Source organism: Maylandia zebra, linkage group LG2, assembly GCF_041146795.1.
Source record: "Maylandia zebra isolate NMK-2024a linkage group LG2, Mzebra_GT3a, whole genome shotgun sequence".
Taxonomy (NCBI): domain Eukaryota; kingdom Metazoa; phylum Chordata; class Actinopteri; order Cichliformes; family Cichlidae; genus Maylandia; species Maylandia zebra.
The window spans coordinates 19911870-19926877 of record NC_135168.1 but is presented as its reverse complement, the minus strand read 5'-3'; the positions used below and the strand labels follow the sequence as shown (position 1 = coordinate 19926877).

General features: G+C 40.8%; 1 protein-coding gene across 2 annotated transcripts; it reads left to right on the top strand.

Moving 5' to 3' along the window:
- Nucleotides 1–1061: 1061 nt before the first annotated feature.
- On the top strand, nucleotides 1062–15008 carry LOC112432671 (TBC1 domain family member 2A-like). 2 transcript variants are annotated; one of them, XM_076890001.1, is made up of 7 exons: nucleotides 1062–1971; nucleotides 12291–12388; nucleotides 12421–12504; nucleotides 12592–12712; nucleotides 12797–12982; nucleotides 13607–13728; nucleotides 14058–15008. In XM_076890001.1, the coding sequence occupies exons 1-7, from the start codon at nucleotides 1966–1968 to the stop codon at nucleotides 14257–14259; spliced, it is 819 nt and encodes a 272-aa protein (XP_076746116.1). In that variant the 5' UTR covers nucleotides 1062–1965; the 3' UTR covers nucleotides 14260–15008. The 2 variants fall into 2 exon arrangements, with proteins under 2 accessions (XP_076746116.1, XP_076746114.1); XM_076889999.1 differs by lacking the exon at nucleotides 14058–15008 and having other exon boundaries at nucleotides 12291–12493; nucleotides 13607–14009.

Genomic DNA, 15008 nt, shown 5'->3' with positions numbered 1-15008 from the left:
TAAATGGTAACATTCTGTTTACAATGTTACCATTTTACATTATGTTAAATGGTAACATTCTGTTTACAATGTTACCATTTCACATTATGTTAAATGGTAACATTCTGTTTACAATGTTACCATTTTACATTGTGTTAAATGGTAACATTCTGTTTACAATGTTACCATTTCACATTATGTTAAATGGTAACATTCTGTTTACAATGTTACCATTTCACATTGTGTTAAATGGCAACATTCTGTTTACAATGTTACCATTTTACATTGTGTTAAATGGTAACATTCTGTTTACAATGTTACCATTTCACATTATGTTAAATGGTAACATTCTGTTTACAATGTTACCATTTTACATTGTGTTAAATGGTAACATTCTGTTTACAATGTTACCATTTCACATTATGTTAAATGGTAACATTCTGTTTACAATGTTACCATTTCACATTGTGTTAAATGGCAACATTCTGTTTACAATGTTACCATTTTACATTGTGTTAAATGGTAACATTCTGTTTACAATGTTACCATTTCACATTATGTTAAATGGTAACATTCTGTTTACAATGTTACCATTTCACATTGTGTTAAATGGCAACATTCTGTTTACAATGTTACCATTTTACATTGTGTTAAATGGCAACATTCTGTTTACAATGTTACCATTTTACATTGTGTTAAATGGTAACATTCTGTTTACAATGTTACAATTTCACATTATGTTAAATGGTAACATTCTGTTTACAATGTTACCATTTTACATTGTGTTAAATGGTAACATTCTGTTTACAATGTTACCATTTTACCTTGTGTTAAATGGTAACATTCTGTTTACAATGTTACCATTTTACATTGTGTTAAATGGTAACATTCTGTTTACAATGTTACCATTTTACATTGTGTTAAATGGTAACATTCTGTTTACATGGCGTAAAGTGCTTGATTAAAATAAAAGATATTTGTACACACACTCCTTGCAGTTGTGTCATCTGTTCACACATTTGATCATGTTACAATTTTACTTTATGTTAAACTGTAACATAATGCTTAACAGATAATGGTTATCCTCTTTTTATATCATACATCATTGTCTCTGTAGGAGGGTCTGGAGCACCCCCTGCTGAGCCGCTGGGCTCAGTACCTTGCAGGCAGGTCCGACGATGACTTCATCATCTCACCTGAGCTCAAAATTCTGGTGCGTGAAGGCGTCCCTCGGGAGTATCGGCAGAGTGTGGCGCTGTTTGGTCCGAGCCAGAACTTTGACAAGCCAAGAGTGCCACACGCAACGCTATCAGCAGGTACAGCTGTAGAGAGAGAGAGTGTGTTGAAATAAGAAGAGAAAATTCTCTCAATTATGGAGACAGTCAAATGGTTTATTTATGTTTGATGTGTGCTTTACATTTGTGTGGCTGTTAATAAAGTTAGCGCGCTCTAGGGGGCGTATGCGTTCATCAAAAAATGGCCGAAGGCTGATGTGTGATTATTCCTCCCAAAATGTCGTTGATGAAGTTAGCTATGCACGTTAGATTTTACTGCGCATTTTCATACCTCTGCCAACAGGTTATGGGCCCAGGAAGCTAAGAAGTTTTCCAAAAGAGTCCATGTCGTTTTGCCACCGAGAGAAACGCCGCGACGTACTGCGCACTCGGTGAGGATTAGCATACCATGCTAGCGCCATGAGCCGACGAGCCGCTGAGTCAAATAGCCGTTGGGCTCGGCTAGTTTTTGATGGGGATGAAAAGAATTACGAACTATGGGAGACGAAATTTTTGGGCCACCTTCGTCTGCAAGGTTTAAGAGACATTATTTTGAAGCAGCCTACCGACGCGGAGGGAGAAGAAGAGAGAGCAAAGAATGCAGAGGCCTACGCGGAGCTGATCCAGTTTCTGGATGACAAAAGTTTGTCTCTTGTTATGCGAGAAGCAGCGGATGATGGACGGAAGGCGCTGGGGATTCTAAGAAACTATTATGCAGGTAAAGGAAAGCCTCGTATAATTAGCCTGTACACAGAACTCACTTCGCTCCAAAAGTGAGAGTGTGACTGAGTATGTGATACGAGCAGAGACAATAATCACAGCCCTGAGGAATGCTGGTGAAACTTTGAGTGATGGGCTATTGGTAGCAATGGTTTTGAAGGGACTGCCAGAATCGTTCAAACCGTTTGCTATCCATGTCACACAAAGTGAAGTTGAAGTGACTTTTGCTGAATTTAAAACTAAACTGCGAAGCTTTGAAGACACAGAGAAAATGCGCGCCGCAGCGTCAGATGACAACATCATGAAAGCACGTGCACGACCGAGCGACAATCCCACGTTTGAAAAATCGAATGACCGTGGGGCCGGCAACGCAGACATAGTGTGTTTCAGATGCGGACTAAAGGGACACAAAGCCAGGACGTGTCAGCGCAAGCAGTGGTGTAGCGAGCACCACCCATCGGGACTCAACATGCAGACGGAAACGGCGGCAAGACAATGCACGGAAAGTTTCCGAGGAGTGGGGTAGCAAAGACTACGCATTCCGGGTAAGCAGCGAGGGTGCAGCGTTCCAGTCAGAGCATGGCATCAACAAAAAGGGTCTGATGGTGGACACAGGGGCAACTTCGCATATTGTTACAGATATAACGAAGTTCAGGAGATTCGACGACAGTTTCCAGCCCAAGTCACACTACGTAGAGTTGGCTGACGGCACCAAGTGCACTGGAGTTGCAGAGCAAAGAGGGGAGGCAGAGTTTTGCTTGATGGACAGCAGGGGGCAGTGCCACAAAACAACCTTGAAACAGGCACTGTACATCCCATCGAATCCACAAGACATCTTCTCTGTGAAAGCAGCTACCTCAAATGGAGCAACTATGATCTTCAAGCAAGGAAAAGACACCCTGCGACACAAAGACGGTACAAGGTTCCCAATATATGAGTACAACAGACTGTACTACCTACAAACAGTAAACACTGAAGGTAAAGACCAGTGTAAGGGTTGCTATGACATGCAAACATGGCATGAAATTCTTGGTCACTGTAATTATGATGACATTCAGAAATTACAGGGGGTTGTTGATGGTATGGCAATCAAAGGAAAAACAGACAAATCTGTCTTGCATTGTGAAGTGTGCACACAGGGAAAGTTTGTTCAAACTAGAAACAGGGACCCTGATGCACGAGCCAAAACCGCCTTAGAGCTGGTACACACAGATCTAGCTGGTCCAGTAGACTCAGAGTCCAGAGATGGATATAGATTTGCACTATCATTCACTGATGACTATTCCAGTGCAGTGTTTGTGTATTTTCTGAAAAATAAGAGTGACACAGCAAAAGCAACACAGAAGTTTTTGGCTGATACAGCCCCGTATGGGCAAGTTAAATGTATCAGGTCTGACAATGGAACAGAGTTTATGGGAAATGAGTATCAGGCACTCCTTAGCAAAAATGGAATCAGGCATGAGACCTCAGCACCATACTCACCACACCAAAATGGTACTGCAGAACGCAATTGGCGTACTCTTTTTGATATGGCCAGGTGTATGTTAATAGAGAAACAGTTACCTAAAGAGTTGTGGACTTACGCAGTGCAAACAGCAGCTGTAGTGAGGAATAGATGTTTTAACAGACGCACAGAACAGACACCATATTTAATGCTGACAGGAAGAAGGCCAAACCTTTCCAGGATGCAGACATTTGGGTCAGTGTGTTATGCCTACAGGCAGAACAAGAGAAAACTAGACTCAAGGTGTGAGAAAGGAATTTTTGTTGGATATGACAAGAACAGTCCAGCTTATATGGTCTACTACCCGGGCAGTGGGAAAGTACAGAAGCATAGACTGGTGAAGTTTGAGACTAAAACAAGAGTAGAGAGACAAACACAGACTGACAAGGTGCCAGATGATGAGGGTGACTTTGAGACACCAAACAGGTTTACCAAGACCAGAGAACAGACTGATGTGAGTACAGAACACACAGATACTCAGGAACAGATCCCAGTAAGCATGTCTGAGATGAGCAGCCAGTCACAGGAGAATGAACTCGACTGCGAGGCTGCAAGGTATCCTTCCAGAGTGAGAAAGAGGCCTGGGTATTTAAGTGAATATGTTACTGATAAGGAGGATTGTGATCAAGTACTTACAAACATGGATTATTGTTACAGAGCAATGTGTAACATTCCCCAAACATTCAAGGAAGCAATAACTTCATCTAACTCAGAGAAATGGGTCAGTGCAATGGATGAAGAGATGCAATCACTAAGAGAAAATGACACATTTACCTTAACCACTTTGCCTGAGGGTAAGAAGACAGTGGGGGGTAGATGGGTGTACGCAGTCAAAAACAATGTTGATGGATCTGAGAAGTACAAGGCACGTTATGTTGCTAAAGGATATAGTCAGAGGATAGGTGTGGATTATGAAGAAACATTTTCCCCTACTGCTAACCTGACTAGTATCAGAGTGTTGATGCAAAAGGCAGCACAAGAAAACATGCTTTTACACCAGATGGATGTTAAAGCTGCCTATCTTCATGCACCAATAGATTGTGAGGTATTCATGGAACAACCTGAGGGTTATGAGGTAAAATTCGACACAAATGAAAAACTGGTGTGCAAGTTGAAAAAGTCGCTATATGGGCTAAAACAATCAGGCCGGAATTGGAACAAGTTGTTGCATGAATATCTGAGTGAGAACAACTTTGTGCAAAACCCCGCTGACCATTGTGTTTACACAAAAATGACAGAAAATAAGAAGGTGATTCTGATTGTATGGGTAGATGACCTGATCATTATGGAACGCCAGGACTGCCATAATGAATTAATTAAATACACCATTAAATAATTAATTAAATGTGGCAATAATTAATTAAAATTGGAATTAATTAATTAAATAAATAGTTATGACACATGTAATTAATTAATTATTGACACATTTAATTAATTATTTATGTATTTCACATTTTAATTAATTATTGACACATGTAATTAATTAATTATTGACACATTTAATTAATTATTTATGTATTTCACATTTTAATTAATTATTGACACATTTAATTAATTATTTAATGATATATTTATTTATTTCATTTTGGCAGTCCTGACGCCTGGCTCTCATCATGAAATAATTTTATCTGTCAGCCTCACCCATCAAACTCAGGGGGCGGGGTTAACGCTGCCCATGCAGCTTCTCTAACATTTGATTGGTTGCCGTGCAAAGTAAGTCAAAACAGGTCGATCCTAGATAATCGATTGCTTGTGTAGACTTGGGGCAGCCAGTTATCCCAGAATGCAGATCAAATCACAAGCAGCAATGGTGGTGGTGTAGTTTTAAAATACCCCGTTTTTCTGTCACCAGCTACACTTTTAACAGTGTTTTAGCCGCGAATGTCGCGCCGTATGTCTGGTCAGGTTGTCAACACAGAACATGTTTGCAAAAGTGCTCAGATGTTTTCAGAGATTTCACTAGCTCTGCTAACAGTTAGCATGCAGAGTGCACCGAGGGGGTTACGTTAACCGGTTTGTTTACATATTCCACTCTCCGTGTTCCACATGTTGCATTCGCAGATTCTCATTTTCACCGAACGATCGTCTCTTTCCGCCTGGTCTTGTGTCTCTGTGCTTCTGTAACATAAAGAACGAGCTGACATTTTTCTCACGAAACCAGCGATCAGCTCAACAGACCCTCAGTTTACCTGCATGCATCCTCCTCCTCATCTGTCAGCTGTTTAACACCTGCTGCTAATTCAAGAAACACGCCTAGTTACCTGGTGATAGTCACAGTTTAACTGGGCAGCCGGTGCTCGATATAACGCAATGTCAGCGCATTTTTCTGCACAAGATAAGTAAATATAGTGTTTTCCCCGAGCGCAGAGCTGCTGGAGCTCGTTTCCTTACAGAGCACTTTATAGGCGAACAGCTTTATCAGCGGCTGATGTCCAATCACCGGCACACAGCTTTCAAACCTCAGCTGAGTTTTAGCTCTCAGTGGTTAAACGCTGGACTTCATTCACTCAGGTTCTGTCTGTCGGGTCACGTTTACTTCGCTGTTTTATTTACAACTGAGCAAATCGGTTTGGCTGAGGTTAAAGTTACGTTTCATAACTGCATAGTTTCACAGACGTTTAATGGTTCACTGGCACATGTGTTAGACTGAACTATCATCTAAATATCATCTGTTTTTTAATAGTTATTCAACTGTATTCTAAGCACCAGCTGTCTGTTAGAATGTGATTTTTTTCTCTCTCTGTTGGCAGAGGTATAAAAATGCGCAGGAAAATCTGACGTGCATGGCAAACTTCACCGACGATATTTAGGGAGGAATAAACACACATCAAACATAAATGAACCATTTGTCTGTCTCCATAATTGAGAGAATTTTCTCTTCTTATGTCAACACTCTCTCTCTCTCTCTCTCTCTCTCTCTCTTTTTTTTTTCTTTTTTTTTTCTTTTTCGGTCATGTTATGTTTACCTGTCAAAGGCTTGTTACAAACTATGAAACACATCGTGCAGACTTCTGGATGTTAGAAGAAAACTAATACTGCTCATGAATGAGACTAAAGGCAGGAAGGTGTCCTTTAAAACTAAACATGTTAATAGGACCTCCCTGTTTATATCATAGTTTATGATATAGCACGTGTATTTCAGTAATAGCCTGCTGAGGCCACTATACGTGCTGGCCTCATATCAAATGTGAAGGCAGACTGAGTCTATGTTTGACGTTTTTTATATCTAATCTTCCTTTTCAAACATTTAAACAGCAGCGAGTCTGCAGCTGAGGGAATACAAATTCAAATTGTCGGAACAGGTTTGCTCGTTTCTTGGATTCATTTGGTGATTTATTAAATGTATAACTGTTATTCTAATCTGCTGCTGAGTAGGGATGGGTATTGATAAGATTTTAACGATTCCGATTCCATTTTCGATTCTGTTTAACGATTCGATTCTTTATCGATTCTCTTATCGATTCTTTTTTTTTTTTTTAAAAAGGAGAACACTAAGGTCGATTAGCTCAGAGCTTTGTTTTATATCTTCTCTTTGAACAAGATAGAAATTTAGGAGTAACATGGCCTTACAAACCCAACAGTGAGATCTTGAGAGATCCAGCCTACGGCTCTTCAATGGGGTGTCACAGGGTCCCCAGGAAAAAAAATTGTAAATGTAAAATAATAAAATAAATATTCTTGTGAGACATATCACATATTGACGGGGTCGGGTTATGTTAAAAAGTATAAATTGTTATACTTTGTTCATTGGTTCAAAGGTACCCCACACTTCTTTTTTTGTTTGCTTGTTTGTTCTGGTGTATTTTTCATTTGAACTGTTACTCTGCCAGAGTACTCATATTTACAAGATGGCATTGAACGCCCCATTGGTGTATCAGGAAAACTATTTTGTACGTATGTTCCTTGAAGGGGATTGAAGTCGTTCTTTTTTCCACCGCAGCGAAGGGCTAGGAGTAGGAGAGGAGCTGCTGTATGTTTTTGTTATCGAATCGATCTGATTGTGAAATAAAGCATATGCAGTGAGAAAGCAACTCCAGGAGTCATCCCTGCCTTAAAGCTGCAACATTCTTCTGTAGCAATAACAAAGTATAACATAAATTGTTCTGTGGCAATTACACAAGAATATCCAGTAATGTTCCTGCCCACAATTAAACACATTCACTTACCAAAAATCGGGGGCATCTGCTGTGGCAAATGGGTGCAAGCCTTTGACCACAAACTTAGACACTGCTCGGTGACATTAGTCTATCCTGGCCTGAAAGGAGACGCTACCGGTAGACTGCAGCGAGAACTACCAGCGAGCGCCAGCCAGACTCTGTCTGTCTCTCTCATCATGGTCACCTACATGTACAGTAATGGCAGGTTTTGGAATAAGGCAGATTGCGCTAACATAATATGCACTGTTAGTTGATTATTTACCTGCCGCATTAACGGGAGAGGACGTGCAAACGTTAGCGCTGCTGCTGGGTTGAGAGTCTCGAGTCCGGAGCGGAATTAAAAACGCGTGTCATCGCGTGTTTTGTGAGCAAATGCTTTTGCATATTCGTAGTGTTTCCTCCCTTAAATGAAATATCTACTTTGCAAGTTGCCCTGTTGTCATCGGTTCTCATAAAGTATAATCAAACTTTTGAGCGTTTGAGCCGCTTAGGCGCCGTGTTTCCTGCCAGGTAAATGACGCTCCGCAACGTGGTGACGTCATTCGGGGTGACTGGAATCGATAAGGGAATCGTTTGCAAAAATGGCAAACGATTCCAAGGAATTGAAACAGTGGGAACCGGTTCTTAGCAAGAACCGGTTTTCGATACCCATCCCTACTGCTGAGTCTCTTACACTTTTCTTTATGCTGTATATTTTCATGTCTCTGGAATAGTTGGCAGTTAGATAGTCAGCTGGGAAACTTTGTGTTAACTCATGGAGCTGAGGATATCGTGGATATGCTGACCTCGCTGCGTGGTGTACAGAGCGAGGTCAGCATGATTAATATTCACAATAAAAATATTAGCCGAACATCATGAAGTCTGTATGTGTTTCATAGTGTCGAACAACCTTTGTACAGTTAAAGCCAGCAGTTACTACATGACGGAAACACCAACGTTATCTCTTTTATGTGTTTATACACAGGTCACGCTGATTACTGAACAAAAACCCAAAGATCAGATGTTAAACAGATTTATTTGCTCTCTCTCCTCCTTAAACATGTTTTTAATGTTAGTTATAATTCAGAATTGGCGACTGAAACACGTAGGACACATAAGAACATCAGGAAATAAAACATCGATAAATATAACCTCAGTAAAAGAAGTCAGCGGGGGTTACTACAGCTGTGTACCGGGGCCTGCGCTTTGTCGGTGGGATTGCTTGCGAGGCGAGCGGGTCTATCCCACGCTTTGCCGTGAGACTGGGCAGACATCTCCGAAATCATCGAAACACTTTTGCAAAGAGGCTGTATCTTGACAAACCGACCAGACACATGAAGATTAAACCACTACATTCTCGGCTAAAAAAATATTAAAACGGTATTTGGTAACACACAAACAGGGTTTTTCAAAGTTCAGTTCTGTTAGCTTCCACATGCCGGTTGTTGTGTGCTAGAAACAATGGCCACCAGGCCAAAGCAATGGTTTTGACTCGATCAGCGTTAACCCCGCCCCCTGAGTTTGATGGGTGAGGCTGACAGATAAAATTATTTCATGATGAGAGCCAGGCGTCAGGACTGCCAAAATGAAATAAATAAATATATCATTAAATAATTAATTAAATGTGTCAATAATTAATGAAATGTGTCAATAATTAATTAAAATGTGAAATACATAAATAATTAATTAAATGTGTCAATAATTAATTACTTAAATGTGTCAATAATTAATTAAAATGTGAAATACATAAATAATTAATTAAATGTGTCAATAATTAATTAATTACATGTGTCATAACTATTTATTTAATTAATTAATTCCAATTTTAATTAATTATTGCCACATTTAATTAATTATTTAATGGTGTATTTAATTAATTCATTATGGCAGTCCTGGCGTTCCATAGGTCATTGCTGCTAGTGATGAAAGTGAACTAACTGTTGTGAAGAAAATGCTTGCAGCAAAATTCAAAATGAAGGATTTGGGTAAACTGAGACATTTCATTGGTATAGATTTTGACCAGAGTGATAACTGTGTAAAAATGTCACAAAAACAATATGTGGAAAAAATACTTGAAAGATTCAACATGCAGGATTGTAAAGAAAGACAGACACCTTGTGAGCAAAATCTGAACTATGCTGATGATGCAGAAAAGATGAGTGATGTCAAAAGGTACAGAGAGGCAGTTGGTAGTCTGATCTATTTGGCTACATGCACAAGACCGGACTTGAGTTTTATAGTCAGTAAACTTTCACAGTACTTTACTGAGCCAACTGAAGACAAATGGACTACAGTAAAACATGTACTGAGTAGGGCTGGGCCATATTATACCGTTCACGGTAATACCGGTATAATGTTAGGCAACAATAGGAAAATGAAATATCGCGATAGAATATGAGTAAAACGCGCATGCGCAGTGCCTTTGTTTTCATACGCACATGGCCGATTGTTGAGTGAAACAGATGAACCAGAATTGGTTTGTAAAAATGGTGCAACTTCAGTGATGTGGAACTGGTTTGGTGTTTGTCCGTCAGATACACGACAAAGCACATTTTTTTGCAGAACATGCAAGCGGCCGTTGTTATTGTTGTATTTGTCGGACTAAGATGCTCTTAAATCTGGGAGTAATCTGGGTCCTAAACTCCTTATGCTTCAGTTCAAACGAACACTGCAACTTTAATAAAACGATCAGCATTGCTGCTTTACCAGGTGTAACTATGAAGTTTAACTTCCAGGCATCCATTAAAACAAAATTTATTACATTTAACAGAGTTAGAAGTTAGCGGGAAGCTAGCGGAAGTTAGCTCGCTAGTTACCTAAGCATGATATTGCATGTTCTGACTGAGAGATTTCTGAAAAAAATCAAACGTACAGCTCTGCTATCACTTCCAACATAAATGAAGACAGGAAACTAAACAGCAGTGACGTTTGTAGGGTTACTGAAGTTGGGCTAGCTGGTATATAATGATGTGCTACGTAATCGCTAGCGACACAGCTATGTTAGCATAACATAAACAGGGAAGCTGGAGGACGAACACTGTAACACTTTTCCACTTATAAAAGTTAACGTTAAGGTTCCTCATGGTTAGAGACAAATGCAATCGCATGGCAGGGTGCTGTAAACAGACCAAACTTCAGTCAGGAGAACAACTGAGATAATCCATCCACAATACGAGGTTAGTCATTAATATACTGCAACAACATGGGAATAGAGCAGCTGCCAGAGAATTCAACATTAATGAATCAATGGTACAGAAGTGGAGGAAGCAAGAAGAATGAGTTTAATAAAGTTTGATTTATCTGACTGCTTTGTTTCGCTTGATGTGCCTTATAATCCCGTGCACCTTATGGTCCGAAAAATACGTATTGCATACTGCAGTTTAATTTTGCAAAGCACCTCTTTTTAACTTCAGTGGATATTATATATGGTTATGCTCAGGATATGTCAGCCCATTTCTACTGGAAATGCCTTTTGATTAAACTTTCAGCAAGGAATTTGTATTTGCACTGTTACATTTTTATAAAGCTTTAATGTACATAAAAACCAGCTTCTTATTTAAGTGAAAATAAATGGAAGGTTTTCTTTTTGCGCTAGTAATGTTGTGGAGTTGTATTTTGTCTCGCATCAATTATATCGTCAGTTATATCGTTATCGCAAATTTTCAAATATATATCGTGATAAATATTTTTGGCCATATCGCCCTGCTCTAGTACTGAGGTATCTGAAAGGGACAACCGAGAAAGAACTGTGTTACAGGAAATGTGACAACAAAGAACTGAGGTTGTGGGCATACAGCGATGCTGATTGGGCAGCTGATGTAACAGACAGACGGAGTACAACTGGTTATTGCATAAGCTTGTCTGTAGATGGTCCTTTAATCTCATGGAAAACCAAAAGACAACCTACTGTTGCATTATCTACCTGTGAAGCGGAGTACATGGCTTTAGCTGCGACCCTACAAGAAGTTTTGTACCTAATGCAACTGTTACAAGGTATTGATGGACAAAAATATGCACCGCCAAAAGTTCATGAAGATAATCAGGGTGCAATTGCGTTGGCGAAGAATCCTGTGACGAGACAGAGATGTAAACATGTTGACATAAAGTACAACTTTGTGAGATCAACTGTGAGTGCAGGAAAAATAACTCTGGATTATTGTTCAACAGAAGAGATGGTTGCAGATGTAATGACAAAGCCTGCAACAAAAGTTAAGCTGTTCAAGTTTGAGAAGTTTATGTTTGGGCATTAACATGGTATACGAACATGTATACAGTACTGAGGAAGAAACCTTTTGTTTGTTGTTTTTTTTGTTTACTTAAGAGCATCATAATATGAGAGCAAGTGGGGGTGTTGAAATAAGAAGAGAAAATGCTCTCAATTATGGAGACAGTCAAATGGTTTATTTATGTTTGATGTGTGCTTTACATTTGTGTGGCTGTTAATAAAGTTAGCACGCTCTAGGGGGCGTATGCGTTCATCAAAAAATGGCCGAAGGTTGATGTGTGATTATTCCTCCCAAAATGTCGTTGATGAAGTTAGCTATGCACGTTAGATTTTACTGCGCATTTTCATACCTCTGCCAACAGAGTGCTTTATCCGCACCTGAGCACAGGTGGCTCCTCCTCCTTCCTGTTGGGAATGCTGGCGAGCACTCAGTAATCCTGTTCTGTTTCCAGCTGTGTGAGAAGAGTCGGACAGCTCCTAATCCTGCCTCCAGGCAGGTCCAGCTGGACCTTCACCGAACCCTGACGACCAATCAGCACTTCTCCTCGCCGTCCAGCCCCGCCCTCCAGCCCCACCCTTCAGCCCTGCCCTCCAGCAGCTCCGCCGCATCCTTCTGGCCTTCTCCGGGCATAACCCTGCCATTGGCTACTGCCAGGTACTCAACAGGTCAGAACAAAAGTATAAATTTTATATCTGAGTTCTTATGTGGACCCGCCTTCCAGGCAGAACCTCACCTTCCATCAATGTCCACAGGTTAGCGGCCCTCGCTCTGCTGGTCCTCCAAAGTGACGAAGACGCCTTCTGGTGTCTGGTGGCAGTGGTGGAAGCCATCATGCCTCAGGACTACTACACCAAGAATCTGGTGGCCTCTCAGGTCAGCAGACACACTCACCTGCTTGCCTGCTGTGATCTGTTTTAGTGATCAGTGAGGCTGATCTCTGTGAGTCTTTGTGCTCAGGCGGACCAGCGCGTGCTGAAGGACTTCATGGCGGAGAAGCTTCCTCGCCTGGCATCTCACTTTGAGGATCACAACATTGACGTCTCTCTGGTCACCTTCAACTGGTTCCTGGTGGTTTTTGTGGAGAGTCTGCCCAGCGACATCCTGATGCCTCTGTGGGACGCCTTCCTGTATGAGGGTACCAAGGTACCATACACCCGAACACACCATGACAGAAATGCAGACAACACTTGAATGCACCACAGTAGTGTCCATGGAAACAAAAATGATTTTGTTTTCACCTTTAGATGTCTTTATTTACATTTTAGGAGTAATAAGACATTGTTTACTAAGCATGGGGAACTGTCATGTGACATGAAATAGGAGTGGGAAAGCAGATCATTCTAGTAACGACCTCACAGTCTACCACAAGCAGCGTAAATCCAGACGATGAGCGGGACAATGGCTTTGGGCTTGTTTCTGCAATGTGACAAATGCAGCACAGCTTTTACATCGTTTGTCTCAGGAAATAAAATCACAGTTCAGACACAGAAATATATACCACACAGGGATAAATGCTGACAACAGCTTCAGCCACGTAGATCCAACCCAAAAGTTTAATTTAAACTTAAAGCTCAACTACCAAGTAAGTTAATATTATCTGGCAACTGAGGAACCAAGTGGCTTATTGGAAATCGATCAGAGCTGTAATGAGTAAAGGGCCCAACTGCACCACAACTGAAAGAGTAATTTTATGACTCACCTCCTCAAAGTTTCCAATTAATTGTGTGGCGTGAGTGTCCTGTTATGAAATGCGTGTCTGTGCTGCAGGTGATCTTCAGATACACTCTGGCTCTGTTCAAATACAAAGAGGACGACATCCTGAAGATTCACGACAGCGTGGAGATCTACCAGTACCTACGCTTCTTCACAAAGACCGTCTCCAATGCCAGGTACGCACTCGCCTCCACCCGCCTTAATCTACGAGCTGTTACACTCTCAGAAGTGTAGCGGATGTAGCTGTTGAATCTTTGAGCTTCAAACCCTTTTTACTGAAATTTTGTGAGAAGTTTAAATTTCCCTGATCACAGTAACAACGATTTAAAGATTTTTAAGTATCTGCAGCTCTCGGATACATGTGGTCCAGTCAGTCCAGTATTTCCTGCTCAAACTGCAGTACCTGAAGTATCAAGCAGCATAAAACAGAAACACTCAAGCTGATCAGTTTCCAGTTCCTCTGTGTTGGTGATCGAGTCCTTTCCACCTGCGTGTGTCCATGCAGGAAGCTGGCCAGCATCGCCTTCAACGACATGAACCCATTCCCCAGCCGGCTGCTGAGGAACCGGCGAGTGCTCCACCTGGAGCGCCTGCAGGCGGAGCTGCGTGAGCTGGAGGAGCAGCACAAGGAGGTCATCACAGAGAGCGTCGTACGGAAAGACAAAGAGCTCGACGTCATGGTGAGCGAGGACGACGAGGACCTCTGATCACACGGGACGCTTCAGCTGCTCACTTCGAGACGACGATGAGTTTTCCATGAGTTCAAGAGAATTTTACTAAACCGGCTGTTAACTGGTTTCCTTGAAACTAAACACAGGATTGTGTCAGGTTCACCATCTCTACTAACACTACAAGGAAACAGACGCATACAGATTTAACTGCATCACATCTCTGAAACAAGCTTGCAGTAAACAAATGTGTACTGTGTTCACGTGTGTAATAAGTCAGGCTGCAGAAATGTGCAGATGTATTTCAGTGAATTCATTTGGATTAATATGTGATAGCTTATTTATTTCATTGCATCTTTTGCTTTATACCTAAAAATGCGTGACATTTCTAAATGTAGTCACATCCCTGTGAAACATGGTTGATTATCAGCTGTAGTCACAGCTGGTGATAAAGTAATTAAATGTCCAGCTATTCAAAAATAGGGCATTCTGCACAATGAGTACTTTTTGGTACTTGAAGTATATTTTGATGCTGATGCTTCAGGGCATTGTGCTGCATTGTCGAAGCTCTCTGGGCTTCCGGTTAGAACGACCTCACAGTGTTTTATTTTGATCTGGTGTAAAGTGCATTGTGCAGAAATGACAGAATGATAGTCACATGATAAAACTGACTTTTCTTTTTTTTTTTACATTTTACTGGGTGTGCATCTTGTTCAAATGTCTTTTTCAGCATTTGTACATAAATATTCTGTATATAAATATTTGATTTTCATTTATTTTACAGAGTC

Coding starts and splice junctions, on each gene's coding strand:
- LOC112432671 (XM_076890001.1), top strand. Junction 12,713..12,796: donor AGAATCTGGTGGCCTCTCAG/GTCAGCAGACAC, acceptor CTTTGTGCTCAG/GCGGACCAGCGCGTGCTGAA. Junction 12,983..13,606: donor TCCTGTATGAGGGTACCAAG/GTACCATACACC, acceptor TCTGTGCTGCAG/GTGATCTTCAGATACACTCT.